The sequence below is a fragment of the Podarcis raffonei genome, chromosome 11, assembly GCF_027172205.1.
Source record: "Podarcis raffonei isolate rPodRaf1 chromosome 11, rPodRaf1.pri, whole genome shotgun sequence".
Taxonomy (NCBI): Eukaryota; Metazoa; Chordata; class Lepidosauria; order Squamata; family Lacertidae; genus Podarcis; species Podarcis raffonei.
Window position 1 is genome coordinate 60972716 of NC_070612.1, and position 17392 is coordinate 60990107.

At 41.1% G+C, this 17392-nt stretch overlaps 1 protein-coding gene across 10 annotated transcripts in view; it reads right to left on the minus strand.

Moving 5' to 3' along the window:
• Positions 1 to 2255: 2255 nt before the first annotated feature.
• LOC128423026 (transducin-like enhancer protein 4) overlaps positions 2256 to 17392 on the minus strand; it is a 129462-nt gene continuing 114325 nt past the window's right edge. For all 10 annotated transcript variants that reach the window (XM_053407685.1, XM_053407682.1, XM_053407681.1 and 7 more), the window contains 13 exons: positions 16666 to 16785; positions 15684 to 15737; positions 15249 to 15401; positions 13007 to 13139; positions 11889 to 12082; positions 11448 to 11524; positions 9721 to 9970; positions 8318 to 8565; positions 6720 to 6867; positions 6131 to 6281; positions 5800 to 5876; positions 4539 to 5006; positions 2256 to 3082 (listed from right to left, as the gene is read on the minus strand). In XM_053407685.1, coding sequence (XP_053263660.1) covers positions 4899 to 5006; positions 5800 to 5876; positions 6131 to 6281; positions 6720 to 6867; positions 8318 to 8565; positions 9721 to 9970; positions 11448 to 11524; positions 11889 to 12082; positions 13007 to 13139; positions 15249 to 15401; positions 15684 to 15737; positions 16666 to 16785 — 1713 coding nt within the window. In that variant the 3' untranslated portion in view covers positions 2256 to 3082; positions 4539 to 4898. The remainder of the gene's footprint in view (positions 3083 to 4538; positions 5007 to 5799; positions 5877 to 6130; positions 6282 to 6719; positions 6868 to 8317; positions 8566 to 9720; positions 9971 to 11447; positions 11525 to 11888; positions 12083 to 13006; positions 13140 to 15248; positions 15402 to 15683; positions 15738 to 16665; positions 16786 to 17392) is intronic.

Genomic DNA, 17392 nt, shown 5'->3' on the forward strand with positions numbered 1-17392 from the left:
AACACATTATATCACATGCTATGCTTTAAGTGTGTGATCGTACATCCCTTGGTTGGGTGTCCAAGTGGTCATAGAATGGATTGGATTTACAGCTGTGATGTCAAATTTGGCATGAGGTGATTCAAGGGATCCTAAGAAACATGGGAAACTGTCATATACTGAGTTGGACTGTCTGTTCTGACACCTTAGGATTTCTGCCTGAGTTAAGAAATTCTACTTCTAAAAACACCTCATCACATTTGCTCTGCAAACCTTGATTTCTGCACTTTAAATTTCGCTTCAAGTTCTGAACACTATTCAGTTGTCTAGTAGAACAATATGAGGATATTTTAATAATCTCTCTGATCCCACACATTTATACTTTGAAGAGACAAAAATAAAAATAAAAATCCTGACTTGACTAACAAGATAACTCTATTGGCCACGACAAAGCATCATAGCTGTATAAGAAATGAAAAACAGAGGCAACGTTTTTGACTGAATCCACGTGAAGTCAAGTGACCCACAGGCATTCTTCACTGCAGTCAACAGCAGTTTTATGGACACATTGTAAATGTCAGGCTACGCCTTTTTTAATAATAAAAAAGACACTATAATACTGTTTCCTTGTAACCAGGACAGAAAATCTTTTGGTAAAAGTAAAAACATTTATTGGTTTTGACATTAAAAAAAAACTTGCTGTGTGGGGTAGAGATGCTGTACTCCAAATACCGGAAGAAACGTGAAGTCTCGGGGGTTATGTTCAGTAACTCTTGGTTCAAAAGCAGATGCGGCAGGTGCATTATTTAAGAGCTTGTCAAATATGATCTTCTACAGCATATTTCTTCAAGCTTCATCTCTCCCACTGATTGTGAAGGGGGCACACTGTGGAAAATGTGGGACTTAGGACCTCGTCTCTACTCTCTTTTCAGTACTACCACCCACTGGCCCAAACCATATTACATACATAACCATAATTCATTACATAAATGAGCAACCCTTTGGAATCTTAGTTCACATGACCTTGTTACATGACAACTAATCCACAACAGGTATGGCTCTGATCTGACCCTCTGCACCCTGTGATGTGTTGCAGACTTAATGTAACATAGGGAGTGCAATCAAGGTAATATACCATGTGCTATCCTTGCAGAAGGCTATCAGTCACTGTTTGCTACTTGTGAATCAGAGGCCTGGATTTAACTGGATTTTGCTTTTCAAAGCATCCCAGTTAACAGAATATAAGAAATTAATTTGACAAAGGAAGGGAAGGCCATGCAAAGCAGAGCGGCCTCATCGATGTTCGGAATAAAGCAGTTTGAAGGATTGCTTTATGGTCAAGGCTTTAAATTCAATGGCAGCAACAGGGCAAGATGGGACAACTATCACATAACTATCATTGAGAGCTGATTAGCACAACCCTTAAATGTGCAGTAGGCTGTTTTCTGTTCATTCTGATCACAAGTCAGCCTTGAAGAGTGCAAATGGATAGAGATGGTAAGAGTATGCTACCAAGATCATCTTGCCATTGAATGTGCCACCTTAAACAGCCCTAGAACAGTCTGACCAGTTGCAAAGTGAATTAGAGCACTCATACAAATCACTTTGCCCCAAGCAAGCTTCAATCTAGGCTGTCAACCCAGATTTTTTAAAAAAAGGTTCCCCACACATGTGATCATGTCAATTACACATAATGCCATAGAACCAAAGGAAAGAAGATTGCATTCAGAGTTCCTGAGGAGAGAAGGGAGAGGATTGTTCTTTGGATGTGGAACATTACCTGCTTCCACACCCAATCGATAAAATTACAAGAAAGAGATAGAAAGGAAGGGTGGATTTACACCACAAACCTCTATCCATTTTATACAACTGGTTTTACTGTTGTGCCTTCCCGCAAATGATGACAAATGTACAGAATTGTTAATTTGGTGAGAATGCTGAGAATTTTCTAACAGACACTTCTAACTCCCTCTTACAAAACTGCAATTCCTAATTTTCCCCGGGGAATGACTGCTGAACACTTTAAGTCTGCAGTATAGAAACTCCCTGAAAAAGGGCACATAAATGGGAGCTGAATCCTGCAATGCTCATGAAGTTGGCAAAAACTGCATTTCATATCTCTCTTCTGTTCATAAATGGGAAAACAGACACACATGGGTGAGAAGTTCTTTCTAACACACACACTGTTCATGGTGTAGGCTTAAAAAGCTTTTATGCCTGTTGGTTGGGCTCATTTTTGTCACACACAGAGGGAGGGAAACTAGAAAAACCACATCTTACAAGTTACTTATGTTTAATGCTTAAAAGTTTGAATGCACAAACGATAATCTACCATTATAGAAGTACTTGTGGTCAATACAATGCATTAGAACTATGTACAATGACACAGTTTAGTATCAAAATCTTTCTACACTGTAGAGTATTACGAAACTGTTAATGACATCAAACACTGAGCACTTAACACAATTATTATCTTTTTTTTGCTACCACATTTGGAACTTCAATGAACAGTCCATTTCAACTTGCAGCATTAACCCATTTCTAGTATGAAATTAAGTAAATTTCTACTTACACAATAAAGATTTATCTACACAGTTCTTTTGATTTTGATCCATAGCAGCAAAGGCACTGTACATCAGCAGATCCACAGACTTAAAAGATTTTTTTTTAAGCATTCAAAAAAAAAAAAAAGAGTCACAGGTCATAGTTTAACAGCAACAACAACAACATAAAAAGATAACACAATGTTTCTGGCACAATGGCTCAGCCTGCGTCCATTTCAGGGACGTTCAACTAAGACTTGGGTAAAACTGGCGGTAAATAACGCAAGTCCTTCTCCCGAGTGAAAATCCATTCTGTTCTGCACTTCAGAATGAGTGCTCTTCTAAATCCTACCTCTGAGGTCCTCGCTTTTATAGTTTGTACACTTGTAGAATCCTTTCCCTTCTCAGTGCCATTTCCAATGAATATATCAAATATTTTTTTGTAATCTTTGTAACTGCAGAATTGCCCAAAGACTCACATCTCCCCTTTTAAAGAAATGTGGCAAAAATGTCCAGAAGGGATGAAGGTCATTCTTGGAGACACATTATTGTACTTCTCTCTGAAACATACAAAAGAGAAGTGATATTCATCATTTTGGGCAACACACTGCACTTGTTTCAAAAGAACAATAACATACACAGCACTGTTTACAAAACACTGTAAAATGGCAGATTAATATAGCAATTCTATTTTGGGCGTATTTTTTGGATACCCTCTTCATATGTCACTTGAACTTGCCGTTGATAAATCAGAGTTACTGAATGAGCCCCAAAATACAGTAGGTGCAGCAGGCAAGACCCCACTGTGTGTAGCCTCCTGAGATTAAACCAACACCCATTTGAGATCAGAAGAGGCAATAATATAACCCAGTTTTGAGATAGGGACACGGGTGGCGCTGTGGGTTAAACCACAGAGCCTAGGGCTTGCCAATCAGAAGGTTGGCAGTTCAAATCCCCGTGACGGGGCGAGCTCCAGTTGCTCAGTCCCTGCTCCTGCCAACCTAGCAGTTCGAAAGCACGTCAAGTGCAAGTAGATAAATAGGTACCACTTCGGCGGGAAGGTAAACGGTGTTTCCGTGCACTGCTCTGGTTCGCCAGAAGCGGCTTAGTCATGCTGGCCACATGACCCAGAAGCTGTACGCCGGCTCCTCAGCCAATAAAGCGAGATGAGCGCTGCAACCCCAGAGTTGGCCACGACTGGACCTAATGGTCAGGGGTCCCTTTACCTTTACCTACCAATTTCCCCCCCTTTCAAATTTCCAGGCAGCATGTTTGTCCGCACAAGATTTCAAGACAGCCAGAAAAACTTATGCTTGATTATGTCTGGATTGGCCTGGGTCTGGAGAAACATCTAGTCTATGCTTGGTGGGGAGGCGCCTTGATCATTTTGTGTCTGGCTCTGACTTGCCTCTGGACCTGCTATGCCCCCACACAGGTGCAAGGTTTGCATAAGGCCTATGCATATAAAATCAAAGGAGCACAGCACCAACATATAGGGAAATAAGCCCGGATCATGCACCATGCTTTGAAGTTGGTTTTCTTCCCTAATCCATAGTCAACATTGATCAGTTTATCTGGATTTGGACTGGGAGGGACAACTGCAATTTGTGAAAGTTTCCACCAGAGGTGGAGAGTGAGGGAGAACAAACAAGGCCTCAGGGCTGCAATGATAACTCCTAGTTTAGTTATAGTGCAAATTGGACCATTGTCTGTTTTAACATGTAGCGGACCTTTCAAATATCAAGGCCATCCATGGCTGTCTGGCAAAGCCAAAGGCGAGGCAAGTCAGGCGAGATCTTCTGCAGTCCCTGTTTTCCTAGACTTTCATCTGAACAAGTTTATCACCTCTTATAATAAATTAAGCATTACTTATTAAACAATAGAATTTAATGAAGCACTCATTTGAGATCAGAATTGGTGCAGATGTGTACACTAGGTAATAAATGGCAAATTCCCATTCTTTCCCAAATAGCCTCATCCCACACAAACAATACAAACATTGAGAATGCAACATACCTTTAAATCCAAGGCAGAAGCAGACTACTTTATTTAGTCAGTTCCTTGTTAAAAAGATTTTCTTTAAACAAAATAAATACATTACAGCTATGATACATAATTGAAAGAGTCAGTTCCCTGTTAGGTATGCTTATTCCATCTTCTTCCAAGTAGACAGCTGGAGATTTGGTATTACAAGTCCTTAATGGGTGCCTGATATTAAATAGCAAGTCTGGTGGGGAAAGTCCACAATTGTGATGAACAGTTTCTGTCCTCACTTTGGGAAGGAAAGAGAGAAAGAGAGAAAGAGAGAAAGAGAGAGAAGAAAAATATACAGCAAAGTGCTACAAGGAGGAGTACAGTTCCCATTCAGATTTGTCTCTAATAAATAACTTCGTAGACTGTAGCCTTCTTGTCCCCAGAACCGGTAACAATGTATTTGTCATCCACAGAGATATCACAGCTAAGCACAGAAGATGACTCTTTGGACTGAAAAAAGAAAAGAGAGAGAAAGAGAGTTAACCATCCTTTGCACAAAAAATTGCAATATTAAATTCTTCCCCTTCAAACAATACTTTTTCAGAATGGTCTAGCCATTTTTGCGTCCTTCCTAACGTCATTTTGTTTCTGCATCCTTAAACTTAAGTTCAATAAACTCTGCAGACCTGAGACATTGATCATGTTATTGTTTACATGAACTGTCCTCCAGAGATTAAAACCAAGTTAAGAACCTACTTTGTTACACAGCACCCAATTAATTCCTTCAGTAGTTAATGGGGAAACAGAAACAGCTAATGTGTTGTCATAAAGTTAACCAACAGGCTAAAAATTAGCCCCAAAGCAGGCAATTTGGGAAGGAACGTGCAGAACGTCATGAATTGTATTTAACATATACCCCCACAGCACAAAAATTAGCCATAGACTTGAACAATGTGCAAACTTGTCTTGCATGTTTTCCGGACAATCATGTTACCCAATCACTATTTTTCTGACTGGTTGTGAAAAATAGCCCTCGTGGCAAATGAAGGCATGCTGTGCCAAAATGGCAAAGAAAGGAAAACTGTGTATCTAAGGAGAACACTGAAAGAAACATTGAGAACTGCCAAAGTCTGTAGCAGAAAGAAAGACTAAGGTGGGGTTATGGAAAAAGGGTGGTAAAATGTTGCTTTGCAAAGGGAAGTTGCTGAATGTTCGCTGACAGAAACTCTACAAGGTCCTACGACAAACCATTGGTATAAGGCTGCTTCGTATGTGGTTATCATCCCACCTCTATGATTTTTACCTGGAATATGCTGGCTCCATAAGGTGTTCTCCAAGCATTCAGAAGGTTGTCTTTTCCAGTGCTTACAAACCATTTGCCTGAAATCAGATTTAAAAAGAATTAGAAGCAGTTTTCCAATTGATTAATCTGCACATCAACAAAATCTATTCTCTTCTCCCCTTCCCACACATTCTTTATCCCTGGTTGAAACAATGATCTGCAGCTGAATGGCTCACCAAAACAAAAGTCAACCATACATGTACAATTAAATATCTGCCATTTGATTCTCCCTTCTTGGTTTTTATGGGAAGCAGGTTCAGAAGATGGCGCTACTGTATACTGAACTGCTTACCGCAGTGAGCGAACTTCAAGGATAACACACAACTCTCATGAAGATGAAGTTGATACTTGTCTGGTTTTGTGACATGCAGCACTTCAACATTGCTGTTCTCCATTCCTACTGCCAACCATTCTCCAGTTGGGCAATAACCCAGTGAGAAGATCTGCAATTAAAATAGTACACAGGTTGATGCTTAATGAAAGCTTTACACACCTGTCTCGGTGACGGAATTTACTGCTGTTGGGAAGATAATTTGGTCTAACACAGTTTTTTATTTTTCAAAGAGATGCTAATGAAGCGACAGCACTAGTTCAAGAGACAGCAGCTCATATAAACAAAACTCAATTAACTGTGTAACTTACAGCACTTATCGAGACCTACATCTTAATTCTGAGATGGGCTGAAATAGTATTTTCATACAGGTTATCTTGGAATAGGACCTATAGATAGCTGATCATCTACAGGAGCCCTACACACACCAGTTAAAGGATGCAAAAGCCAAAGGAAAAGATTCTTCTGTGGCTGTTCTTCAAGCCTGCTTTAAGAACCTTGATTTTTAAAATATAAAAACATCACTTTTAACATGCTGTGAATTCTTCACCTGTGATGTGAAGTCGTGTTGCTGTAGCTGCCTGCCTTCTCTTAGGTCCCAGGATCTCACTGTGTTGTCCAGGCCTCCCGTCCAGAGCTTGGTACCATCATTAGAAATGTCAATACAGCTGGCTCCGTCTGTGTGGCCCTGGAATTGCCTGGAAATGTCAAAATAAGGCAAAAGTGCCATCACTTTCAAAAGAAGTATGAATTGAGGCAGGAATTTCACACACACACAATTTTAATTTTTGGATGTATACTGAAAACAAATTGCACGATCCATGTTTTTGCATCAAGGTAATGCAAGAAAGCACTAGATCCACAATTTGTGCTCTTTAGTCAGTAGAGATAGATGCGATCTGCGGTATGATGGTGGTTGGTGAGGAACCCATTTTAAAAAATATGCAGTTTCAAGAAAATCCGTTTTAAAAGATCCAACATATGTACACCTTCTCTCACTGGCAACCCAATCATTGCATTTCCTGTAAACACCCCCCCCCCCGTAGAGTGGCTTCAACACAGAACATGATTATTAGCTGAGGACAACCCATGTTTTCCATGTATTTTTACCCTTCAGATTTTGCATAGGCTATTAGTTTTTTTAGCCTTTTTTTCCACTGGAAGTAACAGCATACCAATGCATCTCAAAGAATTCCCAGCTTGGAGGTACTTAAACTCTCATCTGTATTTAATTAGGTTTACTGCCTGCCCTGCCCTCAGATCTCAGGAGCAAAATTAATTCATTTTTAATTTTTTTTTTTAAAAAATCAATTTTTCCACCCAAGCCCCAAAGGACTCATAATGAGTCAATGAAGAAGAAACAAAGGAAAAAAGAAAGTATAGGAGTTCACATGACTGGTACTTTCTAACAGCCACTCAAAATCAAATATACATGTTCACACAATCTAATTGCAGAGACTACAAACACCAGGGTCTTTTATTCAGCCATTAATTCATATACATAATTTTGATAGGAAGCTGTTTTAAACAGAATCAGACAATTTACCCATCTAGCTCAGTATGGTCTGACTGGAAGTAGTTTTCCAGAATTTTAAGACAGGTCTCTTCCCCAGCCCTGAGCTAAAGCCCTTGTTTCCACTATGTCTGCACAAAAATAACAAATTAGTAGGCCACTTGAGCCATACTGTGTATTTTAATACTAATACTCTTATTCGTTCCAGCACCAATCAAAAATCTAATTCTAACCTTTGGACTACACACACACACAGACAGTCTGCAATGGCTGCTGCTTCACAGGTAGCAACTGCCTAGAAATGTCTCCTTTGATAGAATGGAGAAACAGTGGCAGAATGGGTAGTGGAAGGCTGAAATAGCCCCTAGGACTCTTCCCATCCAAATAATCCAGCATTAAAGGTAATAATTCATGATTCTGGAAGCCTAATGCGCAAACAACTATTGACCTTTCAAGTTTATGGCTGCTTCATTTGCTATAGCTCCAACCACATGACACCCCCAGTGCAAACACAGAGTATGGTGAACACATTTACAGTGCAAACACAGAGTATGGTGAACACATTTACAGTGCAAACACAGTGTATGGTGAACACATTTAGAGTTGGCTTGACAATCCGTCTTAAGCTGACCTACCTGACCAGAGTCTGATTGTGCAGATCCCAGACTGCAATGTTCCCATCGCTACAGCAGGAGAAGCAGACCTTGGAATCAGGGCTGATTGCCAGAGCATAGCAGGCAGGAGCAGAGGACGTCAACTCTGCTTTTATACGCGGAGTTGGAGCTGCCAGGTCCCAAATGGATAACGTGCTGGCTTCCCCGCCAACAATCAGGGTGCGGCCGTCGGGGAGCAATCTGCAGGAGCGGATGTAGTTATCTCTGTTCTGTAGAGACAGAAGCCATCAAGAGATTACTCATGAGGAAAGGAAAACAGCATTAACACGAGAGCAGGAATCCATAAAAGTATTGTATTCCCTCTTGGTTTTAATGAGCCATTTATACTTATGACAATGATAAAGTGGATTAATGCCAGAAAATTACACGACATTAGGGAAGTACTTAAACTTGATCTACAAAATTCAGCAGTGAGAGATATTTAATCTTAATTAGTATCAAAACGCACATGCAGGCCTGCGCCCAGCCCCAAACAGTTCAGAGCTTGCGAGTCTTTCGAGTGCTTATGGAAGTCTACTTTTTTTTTGGAGCAAGTTTGTGTTTCTGTTATTTTAACCCCTTGAAGGAGACCAACGTCACTCTCAGCAGACAGTGACTTTATAAATCTACCACCACTGCCAAGAAATAAGAAAAATCAAGAAACAAAGATCTGGCAAGTATTTTCAGTATTGTAATAGTAGCAATACAGGGGAAGAAAGTATCAGGTCAAGAACGGGGAAAAGATAATGAACCAAAAGCTAGAACAACAATGCTTCTCAAGTCTGACATTTTTTCTCTTATTTATTAAAATCTTGTAAGATTATAGGTGTCATTGTGTGCATCATCTTAAAAAAACACAATATGCTTCTTGCGTCACAATTATTGCTTTTACTCAGATGCAAATTCATGTTAACCTAATAAAATGATGAACTAGGTAATCTCCTAACATCATGATTAGCCAGTTAAAATTTCTTTAACTGGATTGCAGCCACAATAAATGTCAGTTTTAACAAATGCAGGTAATAATTTGAAAAATATCTAATGTTTATGTTTTTTCTTGGTTAAGCACCCAAAACTAAAGAATTATCCTCTATAGAAAATGTATAAGCTAAATTTAGAGATACACAAACAGAAACCTATATTAAAAGTTGACAGGTTCCTTTGAAATTCAATTAAATCCCAGAGTTTAAAATATGTGATTGATGAATTAAGCAGCTAGCAAAATTACTGGGTTTTGATACTACTTAAACTATATGCAGAAACATCAAATTGGATGACTAATTTACAGATGCCCCAACCACCCAACAATGGTCTCTATGACTCCATGGCCACCTCACCACTGCCAGCACCAACTCTCTAAAGACCTTTTGACTGCCATTACTCACCAGGCAATCCAGCTGAGAGACAGGGCTCTTGTTCCCTGGATGACTGATATCCCAGACCTTGACACATCCTTTCCCACCAGTGTACACATGCCTTGTGGGGTTGCTGATTGTAACTGCACAGACCACTTCCCCGTGGTTCAGGGTGTTAATCTGCCGAGCGTGACGTGGGATTCCTGGCCCAATGAGGGCATCAGGAGGAAAAGGTACAGGCTGCATTTGGCCATCTGCACTTACATGAAATGAGTATGCCCTAGGGAAAGAAGAAGAGAGAAAAACATGTTTCAATGAGCCACATGTGTGGTATGCACAAGACAAAGGGTTTACATAGATGCAGAACGTCTCTCCTAACTTAAAAAAAAGATCCAGGCTAAGGCACAATTTGTGAAACATAGCTTAACATAGTTGGGCATAATTCATTCTAGCCCCTTGCAATATTTTTTCTTCGACACAAATACCAAGGAGTTTATATATATATTTCTTCAGAAAGAATTGCCAAAATGGCAGACCAATAAATGCTGAGCCAACATGGCAAACAGTACATCTCACCAGGAACAACATGTTATATGACTGCCAGTTACACCACCTGTGAATAACCTATCAACAACTTCATCTCAAAAGCTCTGCTAGGGAGAGCGCTCCACTGCTCAAAACAGCTTTGTTCTAAGATGCAACGTGTTGGAGCGCTTCTGTCATTGCTCACAACTTTATTGAAGGCACAGCTGGAGTACATTATATGGAAATATATGGCTAATGGAAGGGATGGGGGAGGCTAGCAGATTCATGGAGGTAGTGCACAAATGGAAAACTCACACAGGCCACTGAAAATGGATCACAAATCTTTCCTGAAGAGGAAATTCTGCTGCCTTATTTGCTGTAGCTTTATTCTAAGACATACTGGCATGCGAAGAAGCATAAGCCTTTTAAATGTTTTTCTTACATATAGTATTTATGCCTTAGAAAGTGCAAAAAATAAACTGATTGGGCTTTTTTTAAAAAAAAAAACACCAAATAAACATGTGAAAAATGACTTCTTATCGTCAAGAGCTCTGCCACTTTTTGCTTTTTTGCTTGCAAAAGGGGATTGTAATGCCGTAAATATATGCACAAATGAACGCCCTGGGATCACTGTGTCTATTTTCACTTCATTGAAGAGGAATGTGAGTGAAAACTCAGTATTAATTATATAATTCTTTCATGCCCGGCTCCCAGTGAACCAAGCTTGTTAGAGTAGGTCACCTTTTCTGGTCAGTTCCATCAAGGATGCATTTGTACATTACAATACCATAATTCTTTTTAGTATTTTCAATCAAACAGAACATTTTGCTGTTTCTTTCTCTGCAAAGTGCTGTTTATGGAATCCAGTAAGTCTGCAATTGATTGCAGGGCTTCTTTTGTGCACAAAGGAATTATTTTTAAAACGGAGAGGCAGAACACTGAAGACATGCACACTAGAGAGCCCTTTGCAATTTGCATTTCTGTGCCAAGTTGAGCTACTGTGGTCCAGCACGTCCCATTGCAGAAGGATAACCCCTAGCCCATGGCCTCTTTTATCCGCAGCATCCGATACCCTTGGCGCATATTCACCTATGGGAAAAACTGCCAAATAGGCTTTTAAGATTAAAAGGAGGATTAACCACCCTCTGCCACGCATCGAATTCAGTATCACAGAGGAAGCAAAAGGAACAAAAGCTTAATAATATGATTGAGTTTGTACGTTTAACACTCACGGTTTTCCTCCTGGGATGCCTGTCAGATTGGGAGGGATGCCTGGGACTCGCATGTGATGATGTGGATCAAAACCAACCTGAAGTTTTCCCACAAACAGAAGAAAGAAAGTTCAAAGCGTTAATGGGAATTGATGGAATTCTAGCCATTAGTTTTTAATCTCAGGGGCTCACAAACATTTCTTTAAAAGAGTCCTCCCTAAGGTTCAAGAACATAAGAAGAATCCCTGCTGGATTAAGCAGAGGACCCTTATTCCCAAACCCTGTTTCCAGCCACGGCCAGACATCTGTCATTCCCACCAGGTGATATTCAGAGGTATACTGCCTTTAAACCTCTCCTGGTTTATTTTGCTTCTCTAGGGCAGTCTACTTCCCTTTTTGTGCTCCCCTTCCACTCAGGAGCACAATGAGTATGGGATACAAACCAGGAAGAAATAAACTCACCACTGGAGATCTCCCATATGCTGCTGCTGCGGCGGCGGCAGCTGCTGCTGCACTCATTTGAGGAGAGATGTTATGGAGACCTGCATAGGCAGCACCAGGGCTGGTCAGCTCCCCATTCATCCCAGCGTGGGGCACTATTCCAAAGGGGGCAGGGTAAGGACAAGGTACTGCCATGGGCGTTCTTAGGCCTGAAGCTACAAAACATAGAAGTGGGGAGGGGGGACAGGTGACATCATTGTTTAAACAGCCGCACCGGCTGCCCATCTGCTACTGAGCCTGAAAGTTCTTGCACTGCTTTCCAAAGCCCTGAAGAACTTGGGTCCAAGATACCTGGGGGACTACCTGAACCCTTATATCCCAGTATCTTTGGTCATTCCCAGAGTTCGTGAGGCTGATGGCACCAGAGAACTAAAGAGCTGGAAGGGTCATCTTGCCCAATGCCCTGCAATCTTTTTGCCCAATGTGGGGCTCAAACCCATTAACCTGAGATTAAGAGTCTCTCATGCTCCACCGACTGAGATACAATGAGAAATCAATACTTTAGTGTCATTGGCCCAGTCCTGTGGAACACTGCCCATAAACTCAGTGGGAGCCTTCTGTGCCCCCTATTAAACACCTGCAGAAAACCTTTCCATTGTGCCAGGCCTATGTAGGCAAAAGAGAGTATACCCCACAATGGTCTATTGATGTTTGTTTATTATTTCTGCTTGCTTTTAACTTTTTTTAATAACTTTTATAATGTCATTTCTTGGTTTTATATTGTTGTAAACTGCTGTGATATGTTTTTATGCTACAGTGTTACATAAATGTTTTTATAAACAAACAAACAAACAAACAAACAAACAAATGTCATTTCTGCACAGGTGAATAATCTCAGACAGAAAACTGAAGGCAAATTTTGAATGAGGTCACTTGTAAAGGCCAAACTGCTTCATTGTCTTGACCTTTGCTGCTGTACCATGAAATGAGTTGCTCACGATCATCTAGCAAACCCAGGGCAGGTGTGGAATCTGAACCCAGGTCTTGAGCTCAACCACTTTATGGGTGAGAGAGTGCAAAGTAGCAATGTGATCTTTAAAAAAAGGAGGGCAGCCCCCTCCTTCAAGTGGTCTACGAACCTAATGGGTCGACTCCTGGTGGCTTCCCAGGCACAGGCCTCAATCCTGGTGTGGAATTACTGCCGGGAGTTGGCGCGTCAGTCCGTGGAGTGGGGGTACTCGATTTAGACACAGGGGTGGTGGACTTCTCATTCTAATGTGGAAAGAGACAGGTAGATTATTTACATTTTCAGCAAAAGGCAATCAACAAAAGCGCAATCTAGAATGGGTTGACTTGTGTGGTTTCTCTTTCAGTTTTTATCTGCTCTTCCTGGCATCTAAGGGTGCAATCATCCAGCTACAGCTTGTGCAAAAACAACAACGAATGCAACTTGCAGAAGTTCATTTCAGTGGGATCTACATAGGCAGACTTCCCAGCAGTCTGTATTACAAAAAATCAAGTACTTGCTTGCTGTAATTAGCATTAAAAGCCAGTCTCATTTGGATCATTAAGGTGTTTCCAGGAAAGGTAAAGGGCAGACATTAAGTGGTGTTATTTTTAGGCCCTCCTACTTATATAATCATTTATTTAGTTACAGTACATATCGCTTTGGAAGCACTAAGTCATCCCTCCACAGACAGAAATATGAAGCTGAGGAACCGTAACTTCTAAGATAGGTGCCCAGTGATGGGATGGGAAAGGATTTCAACTCAGCTATTATATTTCCAGTCTCCACATTTATAGGATGGATCAGGCAATGGTATGTTCCTTCTCTGTCCCAAAATGTACATAACTGAATGAAGGGATTTGACGTTTAATGGATCCCACTGCCAACACTCCTTCAACAAAGTGTAAAAACTCCTATTATCAAATTACAATACCATCATGCCGTGAATACTCTAAAATAGGGGTTACCAATGGGGTGCCTGCCCATTCAGGTATGCCCATAGGAGCTCTCCTTGGTGCCCACGGGGTCCTGTGGGTCACCCCGATGAAAGTAGGTTTGAAAGTAGCATTATATTGTAGACAATAGACTTGGCTGCAGTGTGTCTGGTGCCCAAGACAGTCCCTCTGCTTTGCCAATGTGCCAACGAACCCAAAAGGGATGGCGACCAAACTGCAAAACCTAGTTCAGTCTGTCTTAATTATTTAAGAAATTTCTATCTTGCTTTTTGCTACATGTCTTAAAACAGCTTACAGGGGAAAAAAATAAAAATATGAAGTACAAAATTTACGACATTGGCTAAAACATCAGAGAGTAAAACATCAGAACAGCATTTCTGCAGCACTCAGACAAAAGAAGTTAAGGAGTACAGTGGAGGAGTCTGAATCTGGTTGTCTGAATCTATCTTTCTGCAAGGCATCAGTGACACATGCAATGTTCAATGGTTATTCAGCCCAGAACTTAATGTAATATATGGTAATGTCTCATGGAGTAGGGGAGGATGAGTCGTGGTGCTTGCCTAAGTCCTTCCTCCCCTACCTTTGCACTGTAACATAGGAACAGGGGTGCAAAAATGCATATACCCTGTTTCAGGTCACTAGTCACATGCTAACTCCTTATTCTGCCTGGGATTTTGCAAAACCAATTTTGCACTAAGGGCTACTACTAAATTTGCCTCCAATTCTCTGTGCCTTCTAGCCAATAGTGTGAGAAGAGAAAGAACAGTCTTTCTGAGAAAAATGTGAGCAAGGCATGGCATTTTCTACTCTCTCTCTCTCTCTCTCTCTCTCTCTCTCTCTCACACACACACACACACACACACACACAGTGCACATATGTGCATATGTATGTACGAACACAGAAACACATTATTCTGGCTTTGCAAGCAGCCCTTTTTCTGAATTATGACTTGTTATGCAAGTCAAGAAAGGCTCTTGTAAATGACAGATTACTTTTTAGATAGAAAATGATTGTAGTTGAACATAGCCCAGTAATACAAATAAAGCCAAGAAGCAAATCACGTCCAAGTAGAAAGCTGAATTTACTGTAAACTGCCATAGAAAAAAAATATTCAAAGAACCCCTGTGTGCTCTTATTTATCCACAGAATGGCAAGCTTCCTGGCATGAAAAAAATATATCACAATAAAGGCATATACATCATTTTCAGACACTGCTAGCAGAACAAACCCTCTCTATCACCTAAAAAGAGCCTGGGTTTCAATGTGCTTTTTCTTTTTTTAAAGTAGAAATGCACTGAAGGCAGTTTTGTATCAAGATGTGCAACTGGGGCACATCTCATTATTTCGCCCTCTCTATTTAGGCACCCAGCAGTGCACACAGGGATACGAGCATGGGCACAGATTGTATAGTCACTTACAAGGCTAAGTTCTTTGGATTTGGAGGAAGGAGTGCTGCTGGAAGATGCTATTGAGGCTGGGCTAATTGGTGCATCTTTCTTGAGTAGACGGGTCTTGTCCAAGCCATTTTCCCTTGGAGAATGTGCTGGGCTTCCTCGTGGTGATGAAGGATCCTGAAAACAAACTGTAATTATAATCAGGGCATCCTATTTGCTGTAGGTTGGATGAGCGACATATGTCTCCTTTGACTATTGCCTTTGGCAGAAATGGCCAAAGAAACATACTTCCAGCCCAGAGGACATGACAGTGATGATGCTTTCCCATTGGGTCTGATGAAGAGAAGAAATTTATCCTTTCCTTCTCAAAACAGAAGCAGAGCAAAACAAAAACAAATCCCTAAGTATTCAAGAAGCAAGCCCAATAAATGATGGTAGCAAAAGTGATACTGCACATACCTCATTGGAAACATCAACCACTAAGTTGTCGTCACTCTTTTCACCATCACTGTCCTGCAGTGAAGAAGAATGAGTAAGCATTCTATAGGTCTGTAACTTCTTGCACAACCAATATATATTTTATTCAAATACGAAGACTGGTAGTGCTGCACAGCCAAAACGATTATGACAACAAAAATGTAAGGGCAATGATGAATGAATGACATGCTAGGTGGGCCATACAGAAGTGTCCATGGGTCACAGCAGAAAAAATAGCTCTTGGCCTCTTTTAGAAGGTGACTATTTACTAAATCTATGCAAATATATCTCCTGTTTTTTCAGCATAGGTCTCAAAGCAGCTTACAACAAAGATACAAAATTTAAAATATTAAACCTCCAAAATTTAAAATCCAAAGAACATAAAATCTCATTATTTTTTAATGTAGAAATCTGAGAAACATTCAGGGTGGAAAAACCTCCTGAGATAAAACAATTTTGACCAGTTGTCTGAAACTCAGTACTTAAATTGTTGTTGTTGTTGTTGTTTAGTTGTTTAGTCGTGTCCGACTTTTTGTGACCCCATGGACCAGAGCACACCAGGCACTTCTGTCTTCCACTGCCTCCCGTACTTAAATTAGGGGCTCACAATTAGGGGTGTTGTCAGAATTCCATAAAGGCAAGTTTGTAAAAGCACAGCCCCCCCCCCCTTACGAGGAAGTGCCTGTACGGCTCTGCTCATAGTCTACTGCCTATGACACCATCTGCCACCTCTGCAACTGCAACCCATCTCCCTTCCCTGGTTCCTGAAGGGCCCGTACAGATGATCTAGAACAGCTGCCTTCACTGGGAACACATGCCCAAGCATGCCCAGCACGTTCCTTCACTGAAGAACTGGAGCCATCTCTGCCCTATCGCCCTTCTCGGGGTATGAGAAGGAGGTGGCAGTAGATGCAGAAGCCTTGGTGCATTTGGGAATGTTCAGAATACAGACGGTTTCACTCACGTAGCGAGTTGCTATTTCTTTTTCTTCTGTTTTCTGTTTTTTGCTTTCAGAGGAGTAGTCTGTTGAGTTTCTGTGCTTCTCAGAGGCTCTGAAACTGGCTGATGGAGACACAGATGAGCTCTGAAATCAGAGAAAAGAGGAGGAAAGGTGACTGAAAGTGTTTATATCTCATCCTTGAGAAGATCACCAACAACTAATGCTCTGTCTTCACAAACAGGGTCTCATATTTCCTTCCACAACAAATAGATGCAAATGGTTCCGCTCCTGGCACAGTATTAGAGCAGCACATGAACTACTTGGAAATAATCTAGGCAGCCATGTCAAGCATCAGGCTTTGTGGAACTTAGTCATAAGTAGATCTCTGCCTGTCTTCCACTGTAAGCAGTTGGCTGGGGGGCTCACTTGGAAAACAACCCCATATCTACTTCATGAGACAGCAGGCTGCAACAGATCTTGTGAACAGGGTCTTGTGAATGGGGAACAGCGCCAGGCGACCTTTCCAAACACCAGGTCTCTCCCAGAGGACCTAATCTTTGATGAGCACTTTACTATCCTGATGGAGGGAAGCGGAAAACAGGGGTGATTACTCTCAAGTTGGTAAGTTTGTGGGTGGCTGCACCAGTGCGCCACTTGAAAGAGCAGGCTGGGGGGGTTAGCACTGCATGAGCAGGTCTTCTTGCTAGTACGTCTGCTGTCATTTCACATTGAAAACACGGGAGAATAAGCC